Source organism: Zootoca vivipara, chromosome 2 (genome assembly GCF_963506605.1).
Source record: "Zootoca vivipara chromosome 2, rZooViv1.1, whole genome shotgun sequence".
Taxonomy (NCBI): Eukaryota; Metazoa; Chordata; class Lepidosauria; order Squamata; family Lacertidae; genus Zootoca; species Zootoca vivipara.
Genome location: NC_083277.1, coordinates 73,141,822 through 73,160,108, shown reverse-complemented (window position 1 = coordinate 73,160,108; position 18,287 = coordinate 73,141,822). Strand labels below are relative to the sequence as shown.

The window sequence follows — 18,287 nt, the reverse complement described above, 5'->3', positions numbered from 1 at the left end:
AGTTTATATTCCAGAGGGCTTGATGATGAGAACCTTTTTGATTTTGCTTGTTTTGTGCCCCCCCTCCCCAGCTTTATGTATGTCAATTACTTTTCACAAGCCCTGAAAGAAATGGATTTCAAATAAAAACCTTCGCAAAAAATATTGATTTTTTTGGGGGGGGGGGAGATGAGAATTCTAAAAAAACTGGGTGGGGGGGTTGTTCTAAAATAAAGTTAGGTATTGCAACCCTGTTGCACTTCTCCCTTTCCTACACACACTATTTTCCTAACAACAGCAAGATTTTAAAAATGGGTGGATTTTAAATTCTTTAGGGAGCACTTTACCGTGAAATAGGGTTGAAATGGGTTAGATTTTCAAGCTTGGTCTAAAACCATGAGAACAAGAAGATTACTTTGCAGGGGATGGTGGAAGAATCACAATAATATGAAAAATTATGGTAAGGTAGTAGCTTTCCAAACTGTGTGTCACGACACATTAGTGCGCCAGCTGCAGTGTGTAGGTGTGTCATGGGAATGCTCCTCATGCTCTTCCCAGGGCAAGAAGGGGGTTAGTTTATCCTCTGGTTTGCTCTGGTTTGCTAGTAAAACTAAATTACTGTGGCCCGAAATAATGCATTGTCTAAAAAGTGTGTCACTAAAATGGAAAGTTTAGAAAGCTGTGTAGGGGTTTTAAGGAAACACTGTTGAGAATCAGTAAATATGAGTACTAGCTTAACTGCCTTTTCCTTTGCAAAGTTTTTACTGTAGTCTGCTTTACCACACGCCAACTTGGCTACTACTTTTCCACTTAATGTACATTTTTTAAAGCATCTGTTTTAGACAAGAAACAAACTAGAAGTCATTTGTTGCTCAAAGAGATGAAATATCTCTGACCATTTCCGACTGGGTATCTGTGGATACTAATTCCTAAAATCTTAGCTGCTTGCTAGTCTCTGAGAAGTTTGATATGCTTTTCTGACTGCTCCCTTGAATTGTCAGTGCTGGCTTGTAGCTCCTTGCTTCTTCTGCAGTAGCTAACGTCCCTGGGAAAGAGCTTATGGGCCGTGCCCAGCCCCTTGGCAAATCTGGTAGCTAGTCTTTCCACTGCTACCCTCTAGCGGCTGTCATGCCTTACTGCCATGACAGCAGCTCGGAGTGGGTGAGGCAAATAAGGCGAGGAGAGAAAAATCAATGCACAGAGAAAGCGAGACTGGGAAGAAGGAGAAGGGAGGAGTCGCCTCATCAGCCATTCTTGTCTTACAGGGTCCCAGCTGTCATTGGTAAAAGAGGAGGGAGGGAGAGGATTTACTATTGTGTGAAACAAGTGGGAGGGGGCAAGGCAGAGAGGAAGACGAGGAAAGGAAGGAAGCACCATTTGTTTCACCTGAGCTTGAGCTTCTTTGCAAGCTGGTACTGCTCCTAGGTTGGAGGATAGGAGCTGGTTCTATCCCTGTCACAACAGCCGAACATCATGTCTGGTTATCAGGGCAAGAAGAACATCCCCAGGATAACAGTGAGTGGCTTAACATATCTTCTTTCGCTCTCCCCACCCTCTGCTCTTCATGTTTGCTGCATTTATGCTTCTGTCTTCACATTTGTTTTGTATTAGTTTACTCATCCCTACCAGCTACTACCCATGTCAGTCTAGTTTTGAAAGAAGCTGGTGCTGATTCATTTCATACCGGTAGTTGCTAGGGATATTAAAAAGCCAGCCAGCTTGCAAAAATGAAGAGGTGCATGCAGGGGCAGCCCTGATTAAGTAAATCTTGGGACTTGCATAAACTATACAGTTGACATGGGGGGGGGGGCTTCATTGTCTCGTGCTGTTAAATTACTGTCTAGGAGGACTGTACTAGTGTGAAGCAGTAATATCAGACTGCAGTATCTTCAAGCCCCAAAATGTTGCTATGAAATCTCTCTTCTCCCCCCCCACCTCCCCCTTCATGTCTGTTGTCCATTTCTGTGGGGCATGATGAGGATTTAGTGACATTCTGTTTTCAACCCTGCATGTTGGGAGTAGATGTCCCTCCTTGTCCAGTTCAGGATGTTTGATCACTTTTTAAATGCTTTGGACAGACCCTTGATTTTGTTTTTTGTTCTGTCACCACTCCTTTTTTTTTAAAGCAGGAACACTGGTATGCCTAAGTTGCCTGCTGCATAGTTTCGTTTGCTGCATATTTGGGTGCGTCATGTGCTTTGACTGGCTCAGGAAAAAGAGGAATTGATTCATCTGTAAATGTGAAAGCTTTGTTTTACAAATGAATGTGAAATATATAATTTTCTCTTTTTCTAAATAATGGTTTGCTTGTTAACATAAAATAAAAACTGTCTGTTGGAGAGTTTTTGTTGGGGGAAATACTGCGAAAAATAGCAGTGTGTTTTGCATCTTTGCATCAGTGTGTGCCCTGCAGATGCATTTCCAGTGGCTTCATACTCCACCCTGATTTATTGTTGATGCAATGAAACGGCTTGCAGAGGGGGTACCCCCTTGGTCTTTAATAGGCCTGGGGTTTATTGTCGCTGGCTTCAGATGCAAGGAGTGCAGCTGTGCTTTGTCTCCCATGCATTTTAATGAAATCTTTTGTGGGATAGGGTATGCATTGGGGGAACGGGTGGCTACTCCATCTTTGAGGCAAACAAAGGAAACAGCACAACCAAGCATGCACACCACTCGCACAGACACACTGGGTTGGAGCGGGGAGAAGCTTAGCAGATATTTTGTCTTCCACTGTACCTGTTTAGAGGGCAACTAAATTCACCAAAGGATTGCCTTTTCTGATGGGATTTTATTGAGTGCTTTCCTTTGTTTGTCCATTTAATGGATTAAAAACATTTGAATAAAATTGATGCTCATTAATTCATTTTGTGATTTGTGGGGCATATTTTCCTACCTGTGATCTTAAATAAGGGATGAGTTTATGTTAACTACAGCTGCCAGTTTGTTTTTGTCACACACACACACACACACACACACACACCCCACCCCACCCCACCCCCACCGAAACAGCCGTTTTCTTGATCCTGCCTTGGAACAGATATTTTTCTTTTAAGGTGAAAAACACTGAGAATCACAGTCTAGACAGTTGGGACTAATTATATAAAAGAAGTAGACTTAGCCAACATCTTATTTGACATTCACATTTCTGGCAGTACTGAATTATTTGCCTTTAATGCCAAAGTCATTTAATATTTAAGCCAATTTTTACCTGCTTTCGGATAAAGCAGCTAGGTGTGTACATGCACAGTATAATACTATAAAGCAACCATGTAAAAGTGGTGCATTTTCTTCTCTCTTAGGTCTAGAAGGTGTGACCTACATTAGCTAGCTAAATCCCATGATATTGTTTTCTTTTGTGCTGCTGCACCTGACTGCAGCAGTTTTGACTGTGCAGTGGGGCCGCACCTATCTTGGTATACAGCATATGCTTTCTTATGCTTTCTTTGAAATAGTGGAAAGTCCAGCTGCACTAGGGTCCAGCTGCTCACTATTGTGTGTTGTTTCGTAGTTCTGCTTTGGTTATTTTATGGCTGCAACTAGCTTAAAAAATTATATGGCATTTAGTGCTGTGGATCTAAAGTCAGAATAAAAGTAGTTATAATTAATAAATATATTCTTTGAGGGTGATCCTATTCTTTTCAGGGGTTTTTAAAACATTCTCGGCAGCACTCACTCAAATTAATGTCATTTTAAAAAGCAGTTCAAGATGGTGTAGCTGGAAAATAAATGGTAAAGTTAGGTATGCACCCTTAAAGATGTATACCTAACAGTCCTCTGATAGTGTTAATAATTGTCAATTCTATACCACCTGGAGACCACATAGTATAGAACTATAAGGTGTGCACTATTGCTAGAATGTTCCTTGTTCAGTATATGAGATGTTGGTCACCTGAAGATACGACACATTGAAGGATTGCTTTCGTAGGAGTGCTTGGGAACCCCACCCCCACTTTCTTCAGGGAGGTGCATCCCTGCATTTGAAAGGGTGTGACCACCCAGGAACCAGAAGTAATTTCCAAGAGGGAAAGGGTATACTGGTATTCAAGATTTTATCTGCCCACAACACTAATTGCCACATGTGGCCAGTTCAGGCTGTGCACAGCCCATCGTTTTCTCCTCATTTGACAGGTTGACTAGCAGGGGATTGCAGTGCTGTAGAAGAACATCTGAGATCAAGAAAATAAACTCTTGAGGTATAAGAGCACTGAATCCCTTTGTCATCATAGCTGGCAGTAAATCTTACTGCTAGTAATGAATATTGGAGTGAAAACAGTACAGTACTACAGTAGTATGTTTCCACAGGCAGTAATGTGTGCCTGGTTTTATGGGTGGGGCTCTGCCTAAACTCAGGCATAACACTTTCTGTGTGATCCTTAGGGATAAGCCAAAAATCTTGCAGAATAATTGTGTTGCTTGTTTGTACTTAGCTTGTAAACAAACTAAGAAATCCACTACAACTTGCGCAGATATTCATCTTGCATATTGTTGAAAAGCAGTCTGATGAAATGGGAATGGCAGAATGTCTGTCTTGTCTTTCATACTGGTGCTCATGAGCAGCAGCTGTATTGTGCATATGTGGCTATTTTCACTGTGTTCTCTGGGCGTTGCCATCTTGAATATGGCTATATATGTATAGTGAGATTACCTAGACACCTGAATTAGGAAGATGGTGAGGTAGACTGAATAAAATAAGTTGTAGATAATATATTGCCAACTGGCCAATATTGCAAAAGCTCAGTGGGCTTAGGTTAGGAAGTAAAGATGTGAGACAGATAAGATGCAGACTATACAAATAGTATGTGTTTTGCTAAAAATAGACTCTTAGGGATCAAAATTACCAATGATACTATGTTTGTTTATTTTTTTAAGTCTTGCCAGATAAATTGACTATACTAAAGACAATAGCTGAATCTTGGAGAGCATGCAAATTCCAATCTGGAATATCTCACTGGGTTTTTTTCCTTTACTCATCATTATATTTAGTAGAAAGCTTTCATATTCACTTTGGGAAGAGAAATGGAGTCCTGAAGGTAAAGTGACTTTCTCAACTACATCTGCATCAATTACATGCTTTTATTTTTAGACCAGTCTTTTTTTCCACTGAGCATCTCCTAGCTCCACAGTATATTTTTGTTTATAAAAATATGGTATATTGGAAAATATACCATATATACCCAATTGGCAAACCCAGTGGAAAGTTGTTCATGGAGTCTAACAGTAACCACACCACCAGGATAATGCATACTCTGTACAGTATGTAGAACACTATTCACTTGCCCCTGCAATTCCCAGATATTGTGATTCTTGGATTGTCCTGGTAAAAAAGAGGGGACATAACAGCACTCTTTTACAAGGGAGAGCTGCATTGTTATCAGTGCATGGCCTTTGTAATGTTTCTTTCAGTAACAGGAATTACATTTAAACTTTTCCCTTCTTTCAACCCATGTGCCTTGTAGACTGTAAATATGTAAAGTATTATCTTCCTGGCTGAAACTAACCTGTTCCTTTTCTGACCTGAGTCTCGAAACATGTACCTAGTTGCTGTATTTCTGAACATCTTTTGGCCTGTGAAGTGTTGCAGAGGACCAGGAATTGAATGGAAGTGTTAAGCAAATTGGAAGAAAAGTAATGGCAAAGTGATGGTTTTCAAGGAAGTATACTTTTATTACACACACCAAGAACAGTTTACATAGGACTCCTTGATTCAGTCATTTTATCAGGCCAAATCTGCTTAGTTGCAATAGTAGAATTCCATTGTCTGCTGTGAGACCATTCTCTATATAACTGCTTGTATAGAGTGTCTGTGTAAAATTGCATTTTCATACTCCTGCCAAGTCAGGAAGCGGCGCTAATATATGTATGGTTTATGCTAATTTAACATACTTCATTGGCCACATATCCAATACTTTGAATATGAGTATACATCTGAAAGTCGCACCTATGCCTATAAAAGATCCAGGAAAACATCATGTAGGAGACAAGATGAACAAACTATGGAGCTGCTCCAGCAGTACTCTGTGTGCATCTGTTGCCCAAAATTGTATAAGATGGGTTTTTCCCCCTTAGACCTTTGAATATGTATGAAATAAGTAGAGTAGAAAGAATCTACTCCAGTCTTTCAAAAGTAAAATGAGGAGGGGACTTAAGATTTAGATGAATGCTATCTTTTTTAACAGAAAAAAAACCTGTTCTTGTAACTTGGGCTCCTGTTTATTTTATGTTTCCCTATTGTTTTTACAAATGTCAAATATGATGGCCCAAAAATATGAGAATCAGGTAGGGAATTGCACATTTGTGCTGGCTACCAGGAACATTTGACTGGATTGATCAATATAGATTTTTAAAGACCAGGAAAAGGGTCAGTTTTATCAAGGAATCTGGCAGTGGTGCTAGAAGTTTCAGTATCAGTCTTGGGACCATTTCACATATCTACAAACGTGACTTCCATTACAAATCTATGCAGTTAGTCTACATAGAGTGAATGTTTGCCTGTGAATTACTACAAGGATAAATAGGTTGTATTCATAGTAAGAGCATCAGTGCAGTTTGTCCCATTCATGGCAGTGATTTATGCTTGTGAAACATGAAGGGCTGAATTGTGCTACTATTTTACCTGTGTACATTAAATTTCAACTAAAAGAAACCTGTGCATTAGTATTCCATGTGCACCCTTTTTTCCTCATAAAGTCAGTGTTGTTTTGTGCAAGGATTTTTGGACGGCAGGGGGGAAATGGGAGTTCATGGTGGCTTGCATCTTTTTAAAATCAAGCCATCTGCCTTCCTGATCTTGCTTTTGCAGTCAGACAGTACTAATGCCTCTTCCTGTAGAAACTTGCAGAGGAGTAGCCAAATGAGTCTGTTCTCTTAATAGTCCATGGCAGTGTATCCTGTAATAACTTTTTAGTCTTAAAGGTGGTAGATAATTCTTTGCTGTTTATCCTTCTGGTAGAAAACATCTGGTGTGTAGGGTAACATTTATGTGAGAATGTACAAGCAATAAAGTTTCCTGTAGCAACAGAGAGGCATCTTCATTTAACGGGATGCTCAAAGGAGGTAACAGAGAAGGCCTGGGATCCGTGCCAGAATTTCAAAAGAGAACCCAAGATGCACTTAGATTCTTGGTGCTTTTGTTGTGACTCCATGAATGTGATTTCCCTCATCTGTATCTTGCAGATAAAATTTCCCTCAGGCCAACAGTGGCTAATGATGCAGTCTGAAACAGGGTTGGCAGGAAGACATGGCTGGGTGTGGGGAAGCAGAAATGAGCTTTGGCAGGATGAACAGTGTGTTTATTGTAATAGTCCAGGAGATCTTGGTAAGCATGCAAAAGCCCTTGAATTAGTCAGGCCCGTTTCCTGATAAGCGCTTCAGTTTCCTCTTTAGTTCCTCTTGCATACGAACGAATCCAGAACTTTCTGTGCCAGAATAGACATGATGTCATTGAATGTGCCACCCTCCCCCCCTTTTCTGCATACCAACTAATGGAGTTGGTGCTGGCCTTCCTCTTTCTTATTTTACTGCTACTAGGGCTTGGCACAAATGATGATAAATGCAAAACTTTTAAATATCAATGAAACAACCACTAAGGCCATTACATTCCGGCATACTGTACTTTCATTACAGCAACAGTAGACCAAAATAAACTTCTAATTGTGCTGTGCCTCCTCCTTTATTCAGATGCATTATCATCAGTTACTTCTGCCCTTTAAGAATTCAGAAGGGGGGAAATGTACTTCAGTCAAAAGTTATTCAGCAATGAGTTAGGGCAAGGTGGCAATAAGGGAAGTACACACAGACCTTTTGTTCCTCTTAAGGTTTTGTTGGGGTGCAAGCATGCAGACAGGGGAAGGCTGTATTGTCAGAATCATCCCTCTGTGGGTGCTGTCTGGTACGGGCAGATTGTTCACTTCTTATTTTCTCCACATCACATGAATTTTATTATTTGGAGACCACATTTTAGAGTACGGGTCTGAATCTAGAAGATAAAGATTTTTTTTTTTAAAAAAGCATTGCAGATCTAGTACTGTTCTGTATTAAAACAAACACAGATTATGCTACAATGTCCAATGCACTTCTGCATTTGGTGTTTCCAGTAATTTGCACACACTTGATACATTCTGCTTATGACCTTCAACACTTTCCCACCAACCCTTTAGTATAGGCAATGTTATTTTGCAACACCCCCTAATTATTCTGTTTGCTTCACAATTTTGAGAAACTTGGTGTCTAGAACTGAAATTGATCAGCCTATGTGAGATTTTTTTGTCAAGAGCTTGCTTGTTATTTTGTGCTGAGGAAATCACCAGATGTTCATTATATTTGTCAAAACAAAATAAAAAAATCCTTCCAGTAGCACCTTAGAGACCAACTAAGTTTGTCATAGGTATGAGCTTTTGTGTGCATGCACACTTCTTTAGATACCATTATATTTGTGTTATGTGTACTATTAGAATGCAGAAGTCTTAGGGCAATTTAAGAAACAAGCTGAAATTGTATAGTTGTTTTTAACAGTGTACAGTATTTCATATTGTATTACAACGTGTGAATAAAACTTTGGGTCCTTTTAAGGGAGACCATCTGAATGATACATATGTATCCCTGTCTCTTTCAGATGTGTTGGGCATTTAAAAATATGTTTGTAGGAGGTCTTCCAAGAAACTTTTCATTTGGGAGCAAAGCATAACAGTATACCATAAAATCAGTAAAAGCACAGGTTGTGTACGAGTGAGAAAGATGATGTTTAAGAACAGAGAATTGTATTTTGGTCTCATTGCACCTCAAGACTTACAAACTGGAGTTGTTGCTTACTGTATTTGAATTTTCACCTGTCCAATCTTTAAAAAGGAAGGCCAACTTTAATATAGAAGTAGTTGCCATGAGGAATGAAGAGGTGGAGGGGGGGCACTGTTGTTGCCATAATTTCCCTTCTAATATCTACAAGCCCTGGGTTATTTGGAAGACAGGTGGTGCTGTGGTCTAAAAAGCACTGAGTGTCTTGGGCTTGCTGATCAGAAGGTTGGCAGTTGGAATCCCCACAATGGGGTGAGCTCCCATTGCTCTGTCCCAGCTTCTGCCAACCTAACAGTTCAAAAGCACACCACTGTAAGTAGATAAATAGGTGTGGCGGGAAGGTAAACAGCATTTCCAAGCTCTCTGGCTTCTGTTCCGTTGCGCCAAAAGCAGTTTAGTTATGCTGGCCACATTACCTGGAATGCTGTCTGTGGACAAACGCTGGCTCCCTTGGCCTGAAGCAAGATGAGCATCGCCTTTGACTGGACTTAACCGTCCAGGGTCATTTACCTATTTGGAAGACTAGCAATCCTTAACTAGCAATCTGTATTGTAATGACTATTCACTTAACTGATATGTTTGGACTATACTCCGAATAACCATGGAACCCATAACAATAGAGATTCAAGGTTGCAGAGAGTAAAGAAACTAACGAAATGTTTATGTGTAAGTTATTGTAATAGCTATGAAAACAAAGCCTGCCCTTTTTGTGTGAACGGAAATAACTATTCCTGGTTCACGAGTCATGTGTGTCAGCATGGCGCAGCAGCAGAAAGGACCACAAAGGAGCAAAGCACCTGCAAGCTTCCTCTCTGGAAGCCCACTCATTTGTGCTAAGCTAAGTGTGATGTGTGGAAGAGGTGAATGCATTTCAGAAAAGGACTGTGTGTATCCAAGGGACCATTTCTTGCATTATTTCTCCCTGATTTTTATTATGATGTTTGCATGAGGTCTTGCTTTGGATCTCATTGGGAAGTAAGATTGGTCTATGTATGGGGTAGGTATGGGAAAGGGTTTCCCAAACTTGGGTTTCCAGCAGTTTGGGACTACAACACCCATCATCCCTAGCTAGCAGGACCAGTGGTCAGGGGTGATGGGAACTGTAGTATAAAAACAGCTGGAGACCCATTTTTGGGTTGTTGGAAACAGTAGAGAAGTGTACCTTGGGGGGTGAAGTCAAACTGCTGGAAGGTTGCAGCACCTGCTGTGGCTTTAGAGACTGATATGGGAGAGACGTATTTTGTTGCAGCTGGGGTTTCTTTTTAAATAGTGGTTTATACTATTATTGGGGCTTTCAGGTGGCGCTGTGGTTAAACCACTGAGCCTAGGGCTTGCTGATCAGAAGGTCGGCGGTTCGAATCCCTGTGACGGGGTGAGCTCCCGTTGCTTGGTCCCAGCTCCTGCCAACCTAGCAGTTCGAAAGCACATCAAAATGCAAGTAGATAAATAGGAACCGCTACAGCGGGAAGGTAAACGGCGTTTCCGTGTGCTGCTCTGGTTTGCCAGAACTGGCTTTGTCATGCTGGCCACATGACCTGGAAGCTATACGCCGGCTCCCTCGGCCAATAATGCGAGATGAGCGCGCAACCCCAGAGTCGGTCACGACTGGACCTAATGGTCAGGGGTCCCTTTACCTTTACTTTTATACTATTATTATTAAGCTGGTTTGGCACTCTTATACAATAAGATTTTTTTTATTTTTTGCATTTATATTCAAACTTGTTTTTTCACAACTGGTGCTTTTATTTTCCCCTCCCCCCCATTAGTGTTTACTTTTCTCTAGAGCCAGTGACCATCTCATTGGGTTTTTCATGAAGGGGAGGGTTTATTCACTTTGGGTTGCCTCCACCTAAATATTCATTTCCACTGCTCCAAACCTTACAGTTCCCTCAAGCATGCTGATAGCAAAAGAGCTAAAACGGAAACAACCATTCAACTTTCTTGAAGCATTTTTTAGAAAGCTCATTTTTGCAGTGAACTGACCTCTCTACAGCATAAAAACATTGCCTTTCATCCAAAATGTCTTAAGGCTGCAAAGTGTGCACGGAGCTTCTCCCAAGGAGGGGCTGCCCCAACTGCGGTGTTGGAATGTGTGCAGTGCATGCATGGCATGTAACTGAATTCTTGACCTGTACAGAGCTGGATGGGCACATTAGTCTGGGGGTCGGGTTTATTTGATTTTGTTGTCTCCTATGACAAAAAGAGAGACAAAAGAAAGAAGAATACTTGCCAAAGTAACAAAAATTGTGGGTTTTTTATTTTTTGTAAATTGCTTTAGAATTTGAGACAAGGGCATTTTAGTCAAAAAAGATTTTGAGTCAGGGGAATGCAGAAATCAAACATTGTTTTGGTTTCCAGTTGAATGCTGCTTTCAGGCTACCCATAGGCATCTTCTTGGCCATTGTGAGAACAGGATGCTGGGCTAGATGGACCATTGGCCTGATCCATGATTCACAGTGATATGGTAACATCCAAAGGAATAACTTCCATAAATACATTTAAAAAAAACACTGGTGTAGTGAAAGAGCTCCCCCCCCCCGACTGATGTAAACAGTGGGGATATATGCCTTAGTCTAACCAGCAGGGACCAATTAACTCTTTCTGCAGTCCTTCGGAGTAATTGGTTCTGGCATGTACCAGCTTGCTGCTTGTGGCCCAGTACTGTGGATTATGTTGGTTATTCTATGATGAGCAACCTTTTTCAGGCCTGGGACCCATCTTTAGCCCATTTGGGTACCCTCTCTAATTTTTTTAACTTAAATGGTGCTGCTGTTTTGACTTGCCTTAGGTCTGGCTGTGACCCAGTAATAGATCCCCATCCACCAGTTGAAGATCTATGATGTGTGGCAGGCATGGCCAAACTTGGCCCTCCAGATGTTTTGGGACTACAATTCCCATCCCTGACCACTGATCCTGTTGGCTAGGGATGGTGGGAGTTGTAGTCTCAAAACATCTGGAGGGCCAAGTTTGGCCATGCCTGGTCTATGGGAAGTTGGTAGGTCTTTCCTTTGGTCCAAGTGTTGAACTAAATCATTGGCACCTTCCAATGCAGATTATTTTAATGTTGTGAGGGCCCCCAAAAAATGTAATGTTGATATGTTGATGCTCAAAATTAGCTTCTACACTGAATGCTGTTAAAAAAGAACTCTCAGGACTGTTCAGTAGTAACAATATAAATAGCATCCCGGTGAAACTGCCGCTTGTTCATGGATAGCAGTGGGATTGCATCAGATAGCCAGCTCTAGGGAAATGGGCAGATAATTTGTAACTTATGCCAAACAGAGATGGAATTGATTAAAGATTGGGCACAGTTCATTGGCTTTGTGTTACTCTTTCCATGGACACCCTGTGTTATAAAAAGGAGATGAAAACATGTGCATAACATCTTTGCTTTCTCTTCACAGAGCGACCGTCTTCTCATTAAGGGAGGGAGGATAGTCAATGATGATCAGTCATTCTATGCTGACATTTACATTGAGGATGGTCTTATAAAGTAGGTATACAGTTGCCATAGCCCGCTCTTTGTTTTCCTAGTGGTCAGAATATATCTATCTCTTGAAGAGAGCAATGGGATTCCAAAAATTGTTATGCGCAAGTTTATTTTGCATGTATACTGTCTTGTTATTCATGTCAAACAGTCTATGATCAAGTCATTTACAGCACATGGCTTTCTATATCAGTGCATTTAAACTGTCATAGTATTTGGAGACCCTTTGCTAAAGAGAAGAGATGACAAATGTAATTTATGTTTGGTTTCTGGCTTGCCTACTCCATCATAAAAATGACTGTTACATTTATTGCAGTTAAAGATGGTAAAGATTTTCTTAGGGAAGCTGTGTCTTTAAGATTCTGAGAGGTTTTAGGCAAAAGTTGTTATGGTTTCTGTTTTATCTGGCTTCTGGTTATGTTTATGAAGTCAAAGTAATGACTCCAGTGGTTAAAGGCTGAAATTGTTCTAGTGTGTAAATACATGCAATTAGGATTAAATCCCAGTGCAGTGAGGTTTGAGTTGTGGGATATTTTATAGCCAAGGATCTCAAATGTTCTTTGCCATTAAAGTATAAAAGCAAATATCCAGATTCTTCTGCAGGAAATATTTTTAAAAGCAGCAACAGGGGAATCAAATAATATTTAAGAGGAGGAAATTGTCCAAGTGTTTAAACCCTGAGGGGAAAAGGCAATTTATTAACTGCTGGTTTGTTGCCACAAAGACATTTGGAAAGAGTAGCATCTGTAAAATATTTAAAACTCACAAATAATTTTTCAAACGTTGTGAGTTAATTGATACAGAGATGTGGGGTGTTTGTGTTTAAAGGTTGTGTTTAAAGGTTTCTTTCTTTATAACCCAAAAATGTATCTCCAAAAGATGTTTACAGGCAATGACCATTTTATCCTTGTTCAGTATGTGTGTAACTGCACACACGTGCATCATTGTAACCTGGAAGTGGACAGAAAATGGGGGTCGGAGATGTAACAGGGCTCTGTTGATGTGCACAGGTTAGGAACATAACCCCCGTGCAAAACGGCCATTGTCTGTCATATCACAAGCTGCCAGATTTGATATGAATAACTATTTGGTGTAATCAACATTTTGATGAATGCAACAATTGGAATTGCTTCAGTTAAAACTGAACCAGTATTCTTTGTGTACACAAGGTTGTGTGGGCTTGTAGCCCCCCCCCCTTTAAAAGACTTTCTGCAATTTAGGCACTTTGGCTTAGAGAAGTGAGTATTAGTGGTATAAAACATACTCCTATGTAAGCACACAGAGCATGGAATTGTGCACATATTCAGAAGGACTAATAGAAGAAGTTTTGGAGCATATATTTATACCTGTATCCCACTTGTCTTTCCATCATGTGTAACAGGATGCCCAAAGCAGCTTAAAATCAATATAATTTTAAAAAAAATATCAAAATTGAAAACAAAAAGCAAACAACAGTTAAGAAGAAGGGAAATTTACAAAAAGCTTCAGTTCAAAATTCAGACAAATTATAAGCTTGAATAAAATTGTCTTTACCTGGCGTCTAAATGCCACCAGAGAGGAATCAGCCACGTTCCCTTGGGCAACGTCCTCCAGAGTCTTGGCACCACTAGAGGAGGCAATGTTAGAGGAGAGGTAGCTCTAGGGGAGTGGTCGGTGTTATGTACTGAGCTGAATCCTAGAACAATAGGATCCAAAATGCAGCAGTCTTGATTGGTTTGCAGGAGCCACCCAATCCAGCTCCAAGTGGAAGTAAATCCACAACCTGACTGGCCTGCAGGAGCAGCCAATCAGGCTGCTGGCAGAAGTGAACCTGCAACCTGATTGGCCTACAGATGCAGCCCTGAAGTAGCCAATCACGCAAGGCCCATTGTGTAAATAATGTATATAAGCAGACGTTTTGGAAAAAGAGCCATTCTTCTCTTCTCCTTTGCTACTACAAGCTGAATAAAGAGCATGAAATTCACTCTCGACTCCGAGTATATTTCAGTCACACTGGCCATGGAACTTCTGGGGTGCAGGACCAAGCTCCACCACTATTGCTCCAATGTAGAGTGGGAGGTGGGTTGCTAGATTTTGGCATTGCACAGGATGCCACTGAAATTTGAGATGCCAAGGTCCACCAGTGGTTAGAGGGGTTTATATGTGGTGGAGATATCTTTGCTGGTGAGGATGAGGCCTACACTGTGCCTGCTAAAAGCACAGTGGAGTGCATTCAACTGCCTAAGGTGTTCCTACCAGCATTTACCGTTGTAAGACCCTGGAACAGAACACTATGTGCACAAGCTGGGATAGGGTTGGTGATGGATCTGCTGGATCCAAAGCAGGCCTGTTTCCTGGAGCTAGCAAAGCAAACAAAGTGGAAAATTACAGCCCTTTGGCTTCTACCCTGGCCAGCAGGGCTGTGGATGTGGCAGTGAATCCATTGGTTCACTACCACCCCAGCTGCAACATGGATTGCTGTGTAAGTCGTTCAGGTCAGGGGAAGATGAGATTCAAGCAAGAAGATAGTATTTCTTGTACTGCTATAGCACAATGAACGTGCTGTAAAAAATTCTGAACAGAATGCACAAGGCTATGTCAGTGGATGTCCAAATACATAGCGAACTCATTGTCAACTCCCAGGGAAAGGCTTTTGTTTGTTTTATAGAACTTTTTGATGGTGGTGGAATTACAAAACTCTGGCAAAACTTAAGGACAGTTCAGCAGCTGTGTCCATTATATTTGGGAGTTTTCATTTTTTGAAACAAGTAATCCTAACTTTTAGACCTCAAGGACTTGAGAATTGTTTTTGCATATGGAGACAGGGCTTTTTAAAATATTTTTTAAAAGCTTTCTTTTTACCTCCTATTTATTTACAACAAAATACAAGTTTATTTATTTTTAACATCTAGACAAAATTCTCATGGAATTAATCGCTTGCAAATTGTACAATTGGTGGTTTAATTTTTGTGGTAGTAAATAGAGGTGGGAGCTTGATCTTTTTTCAGTTTTTTTTCATGTTTATTTCAGAGAAACCTGATCTCATTACACATTTTAATGGTGTGAATAAAGAGTGATTGCATGCTGATGTTGCAGTAAGTTGAGGACTGACAAAAGGAAATGCTTCTTCACACATTTAACTTTTGGAATTCACTTCCATAACATTTGCTTGAATGCTTCATGCTTCCAGTCACTGCAGTGCTGTAAGCTTGGACAAGGGAAACTGAGGTTTAGATCCCTGGTCAGCTATGAAACTTACTGGGTGAACCTGGGCACTTTTCATTCTGTTGAATGATTGTGGGCACCCTGAGCTCCTTGAAGATACGATATATAAATGCAACAAATTATCCTAATTCATGAAACTTGGTCTGTGAATAGCCACACTAGCTGCCCTAAATGACACCATGTTTAGAGGCAGTATGCTTCTCAATTTTGAATCCAGGGGATAAGCAGGGGTTGGCCATCACAAAAAAGGAAATAAATCCCAACAATCTGAAGTCTTGATAAAAAAAAGGTTCAAAAATTGATAAAATTGGGTTCAACAAATAGTTGCAAACTAATGTAAACACATACAGAGAGAGACAGAGAGACACACAGAGAGAAGGGCAGGATTCACCTAACAAGCCCCTTCAGCAGAAGTCATGCACAAGGACTCCTGCTTGCACAGTGGGACTCCCCCCCCCCTTTTCCCCGTGAACCCCTCAAAATTGGCTCAAATCAGTCAGGAGAGCCCCCAGAATAGCAGAGAGAGGAGAGGGGGATTGTTCTATCTGGCAAGCTGAAATGCTTACACAGATGGAATAGAACAGTGTTGAATTCCACCATATATAATTTGGTGGAATCTAATGACAATTAAAAACAAACAATGCTATTTATAACCAAAGCAAAAGCATACAAATGCAAACAGTGTATATTAGCAAAATAACTGAACAGATGTAGCTCATAAGATATCACAGATCTCTGGAATGTCGAGAAACAAAATAAATATAAATTTCAAACTATCCCAAGGCTCAAGGATATTTTGATATTGGTCTACCTCACTGGTCTTTACTATGTGGCATGAAAACTGCTTGGTGGAAAAAGTAACTGTATCTCAACAAACACGAAGCCAAATGTACAAATTAAGAAAGTAACACCACCTGCTGATACAAAATATAATAATAATATAATAATAATAATAAATATTATTATTATTTATTCAAAACAATACATTTAAAAACTCAGAAGCTGCCTTCCCAAATAGAGCCTTAAAAGAGCAGAAAACATATCAAGTTACAATAAACTATACAGTGAAGAAAAACAATATAATGTTAATATAAATTCCATCCTTCAAATGATACTTACAAATATCATTTAAAAACTGCTGTTAGAACTGCTTCATAAATGTCATAACTTTCTACATGAATATAATTTCCATGTAAGAAATTGCTTGTGTGTACTTCAAGGTATGTGATGCACACCATGTCTGTTTCTCCATCATGAGAAGCTTTCATCTGTGATGAAACAGAAACATTTGCTAAGTGTGGTAGGGTATATATAGGGTACATGAAATTTCCTACATGAAAATGATGTAAATTGTCCAATTACATATATCTAGCTTTGCCTTCCCAACATTTTGGTCCATATGTCTTACAATGACATCGTATACCAAAAATATCATTACTATTGAAATTCACACACAGTGAAAATCCAATACATAATGAAACACTAGTCTTTTGATTACCAGAAAATATTTCACGGCTTTGTATAAGTTCAGCAGATGCCCGTATTGTTGGTGCCTGAAGCTCTGAAGCCTTCTCTGAGCAGGGTGTTCATGGGTGAAACGACCCTTAGTCAAGCTGAAGCTTGGCTTGCAAATCTTTGGAATTGCTCCCCCAGCTTAAAAACAGGCTGCTATACTCCATACCAAATGGAGAACATTTTGCTTAATGTAGCTAATCAAAATTAACTGTAAAAAGACAGACAAACTGTAAAAAGACAGACAAAGACAGAGGCTTCTTACTAGTTAGTAGGAGCAGAAATGCTGGACACTCGCTGCTGCAGCCTGTCTGAAAATCTGGGTCTCTGCCAAACAGCTGCACAAGTGGCAGGTGGAGGGCCCACAATTCTACATTTAAGGGGTACTGCTAAACTCCTTCACTTGCTGCCCTTCCTTGTGGTATGACAAATGTAGGAAGGTCTGAGCATCCTCTTCTTGCCCACAAGTGCCAGTCACATAGTCTTCCTACCTCTTTGCAGCTGTTAGGTAGAGTCCTGGTTTTCCATTTTTGGGTTTCCATCAATGTGTGGTTCTTCTGGCATTAGTATAATGATGTATTGAGTTCAGGTATTTGGCTTCTTAAATATGCACTCTTCTAATTAGGCAGGTCAAATAAAGAAATGTTTGATTAAATTCACTCAAATCCTAACTTTTTTGCAAAAGGAGTATAAAGAACATATATTTGCTCCATTATTGTAATACTTTACAGCCTAAAGTAAATAAAATGTATAAGAGAAAGCTGCACTAAATACGCTGGTTTGCTGATCAGTTATGGTGGATGAAAGAACTGTCTTATTGTGGAATAAATTGCACTCGACATTTGTCATTGTAAACGTGTTTATCAGACTGGTTTGTTATTATTTAATCAGGCAAATTGGAGACAACTTGATAGTCCCTGGCGGAGTGAAGACTATAGAAGCTAATGGAAGGATGGTTATCCCTGGAGGGATTGATGTCAACACTCATTTGCAGATGCCATACAAGGGGATGACAGCAGTGGATGACTTCTTCCAAGGGACAAAAGCAGCCTTGGCGGGTGGGACCACCATGATCAGTAAGTACAAGGGTGGACGGGGGCTCTCTTTGTGACTACCTCGACAGTTTCTGGTACTTCTAAACATTACCTTCATTATTTATTATTACAAAACTTGTTTCTGGTGCATAATATGGTGCTAGGTATAGATATAATGTTGGTTATAGTTAAGATAGGGTGAACGTTTTACAGGTGGAAAGTACAGTTCATTGAGTGTCCTCCTACATGCTCCCATCAGTCCCAGCCAGCCAGAATTGTGG

General features: G+C 40.3%; 1 protein-coding gene across 3 annotated transcripts in view; it reads left to right on the top strand.

Annotated features, from left to right (window-relative positions):
- DPYSL3 (dihydropyrimidinase like 3) overlaps positions 1 to 18,287 on the top strand; it is a 57,678-nt gene that overhangs the window by 22,887 nt on the left and 16,504 nt on the right. For 2 of the 3 annotated variants that reach the window (XM_035105320.2, XM_035105319.2), the window contains exons 2-3: positions 12,174 to 12,262; positions 17,864 to 18,048. In XM_035105320.2, the coding sequence (XP_034961211.1) occupies positions 12,174 to 12,262; positions 17,864 to 18,048 (274 nt within the window). Of the gene's footprint in view, positions 1 to 1,267; positions 1,495 to 12,173; positions 12,263 to 17,863; positions 18,049 to 18,287 lie in introns of those variants that run through there. The other variant, XM_035105321.2, reaches the window with a different exon arrangement.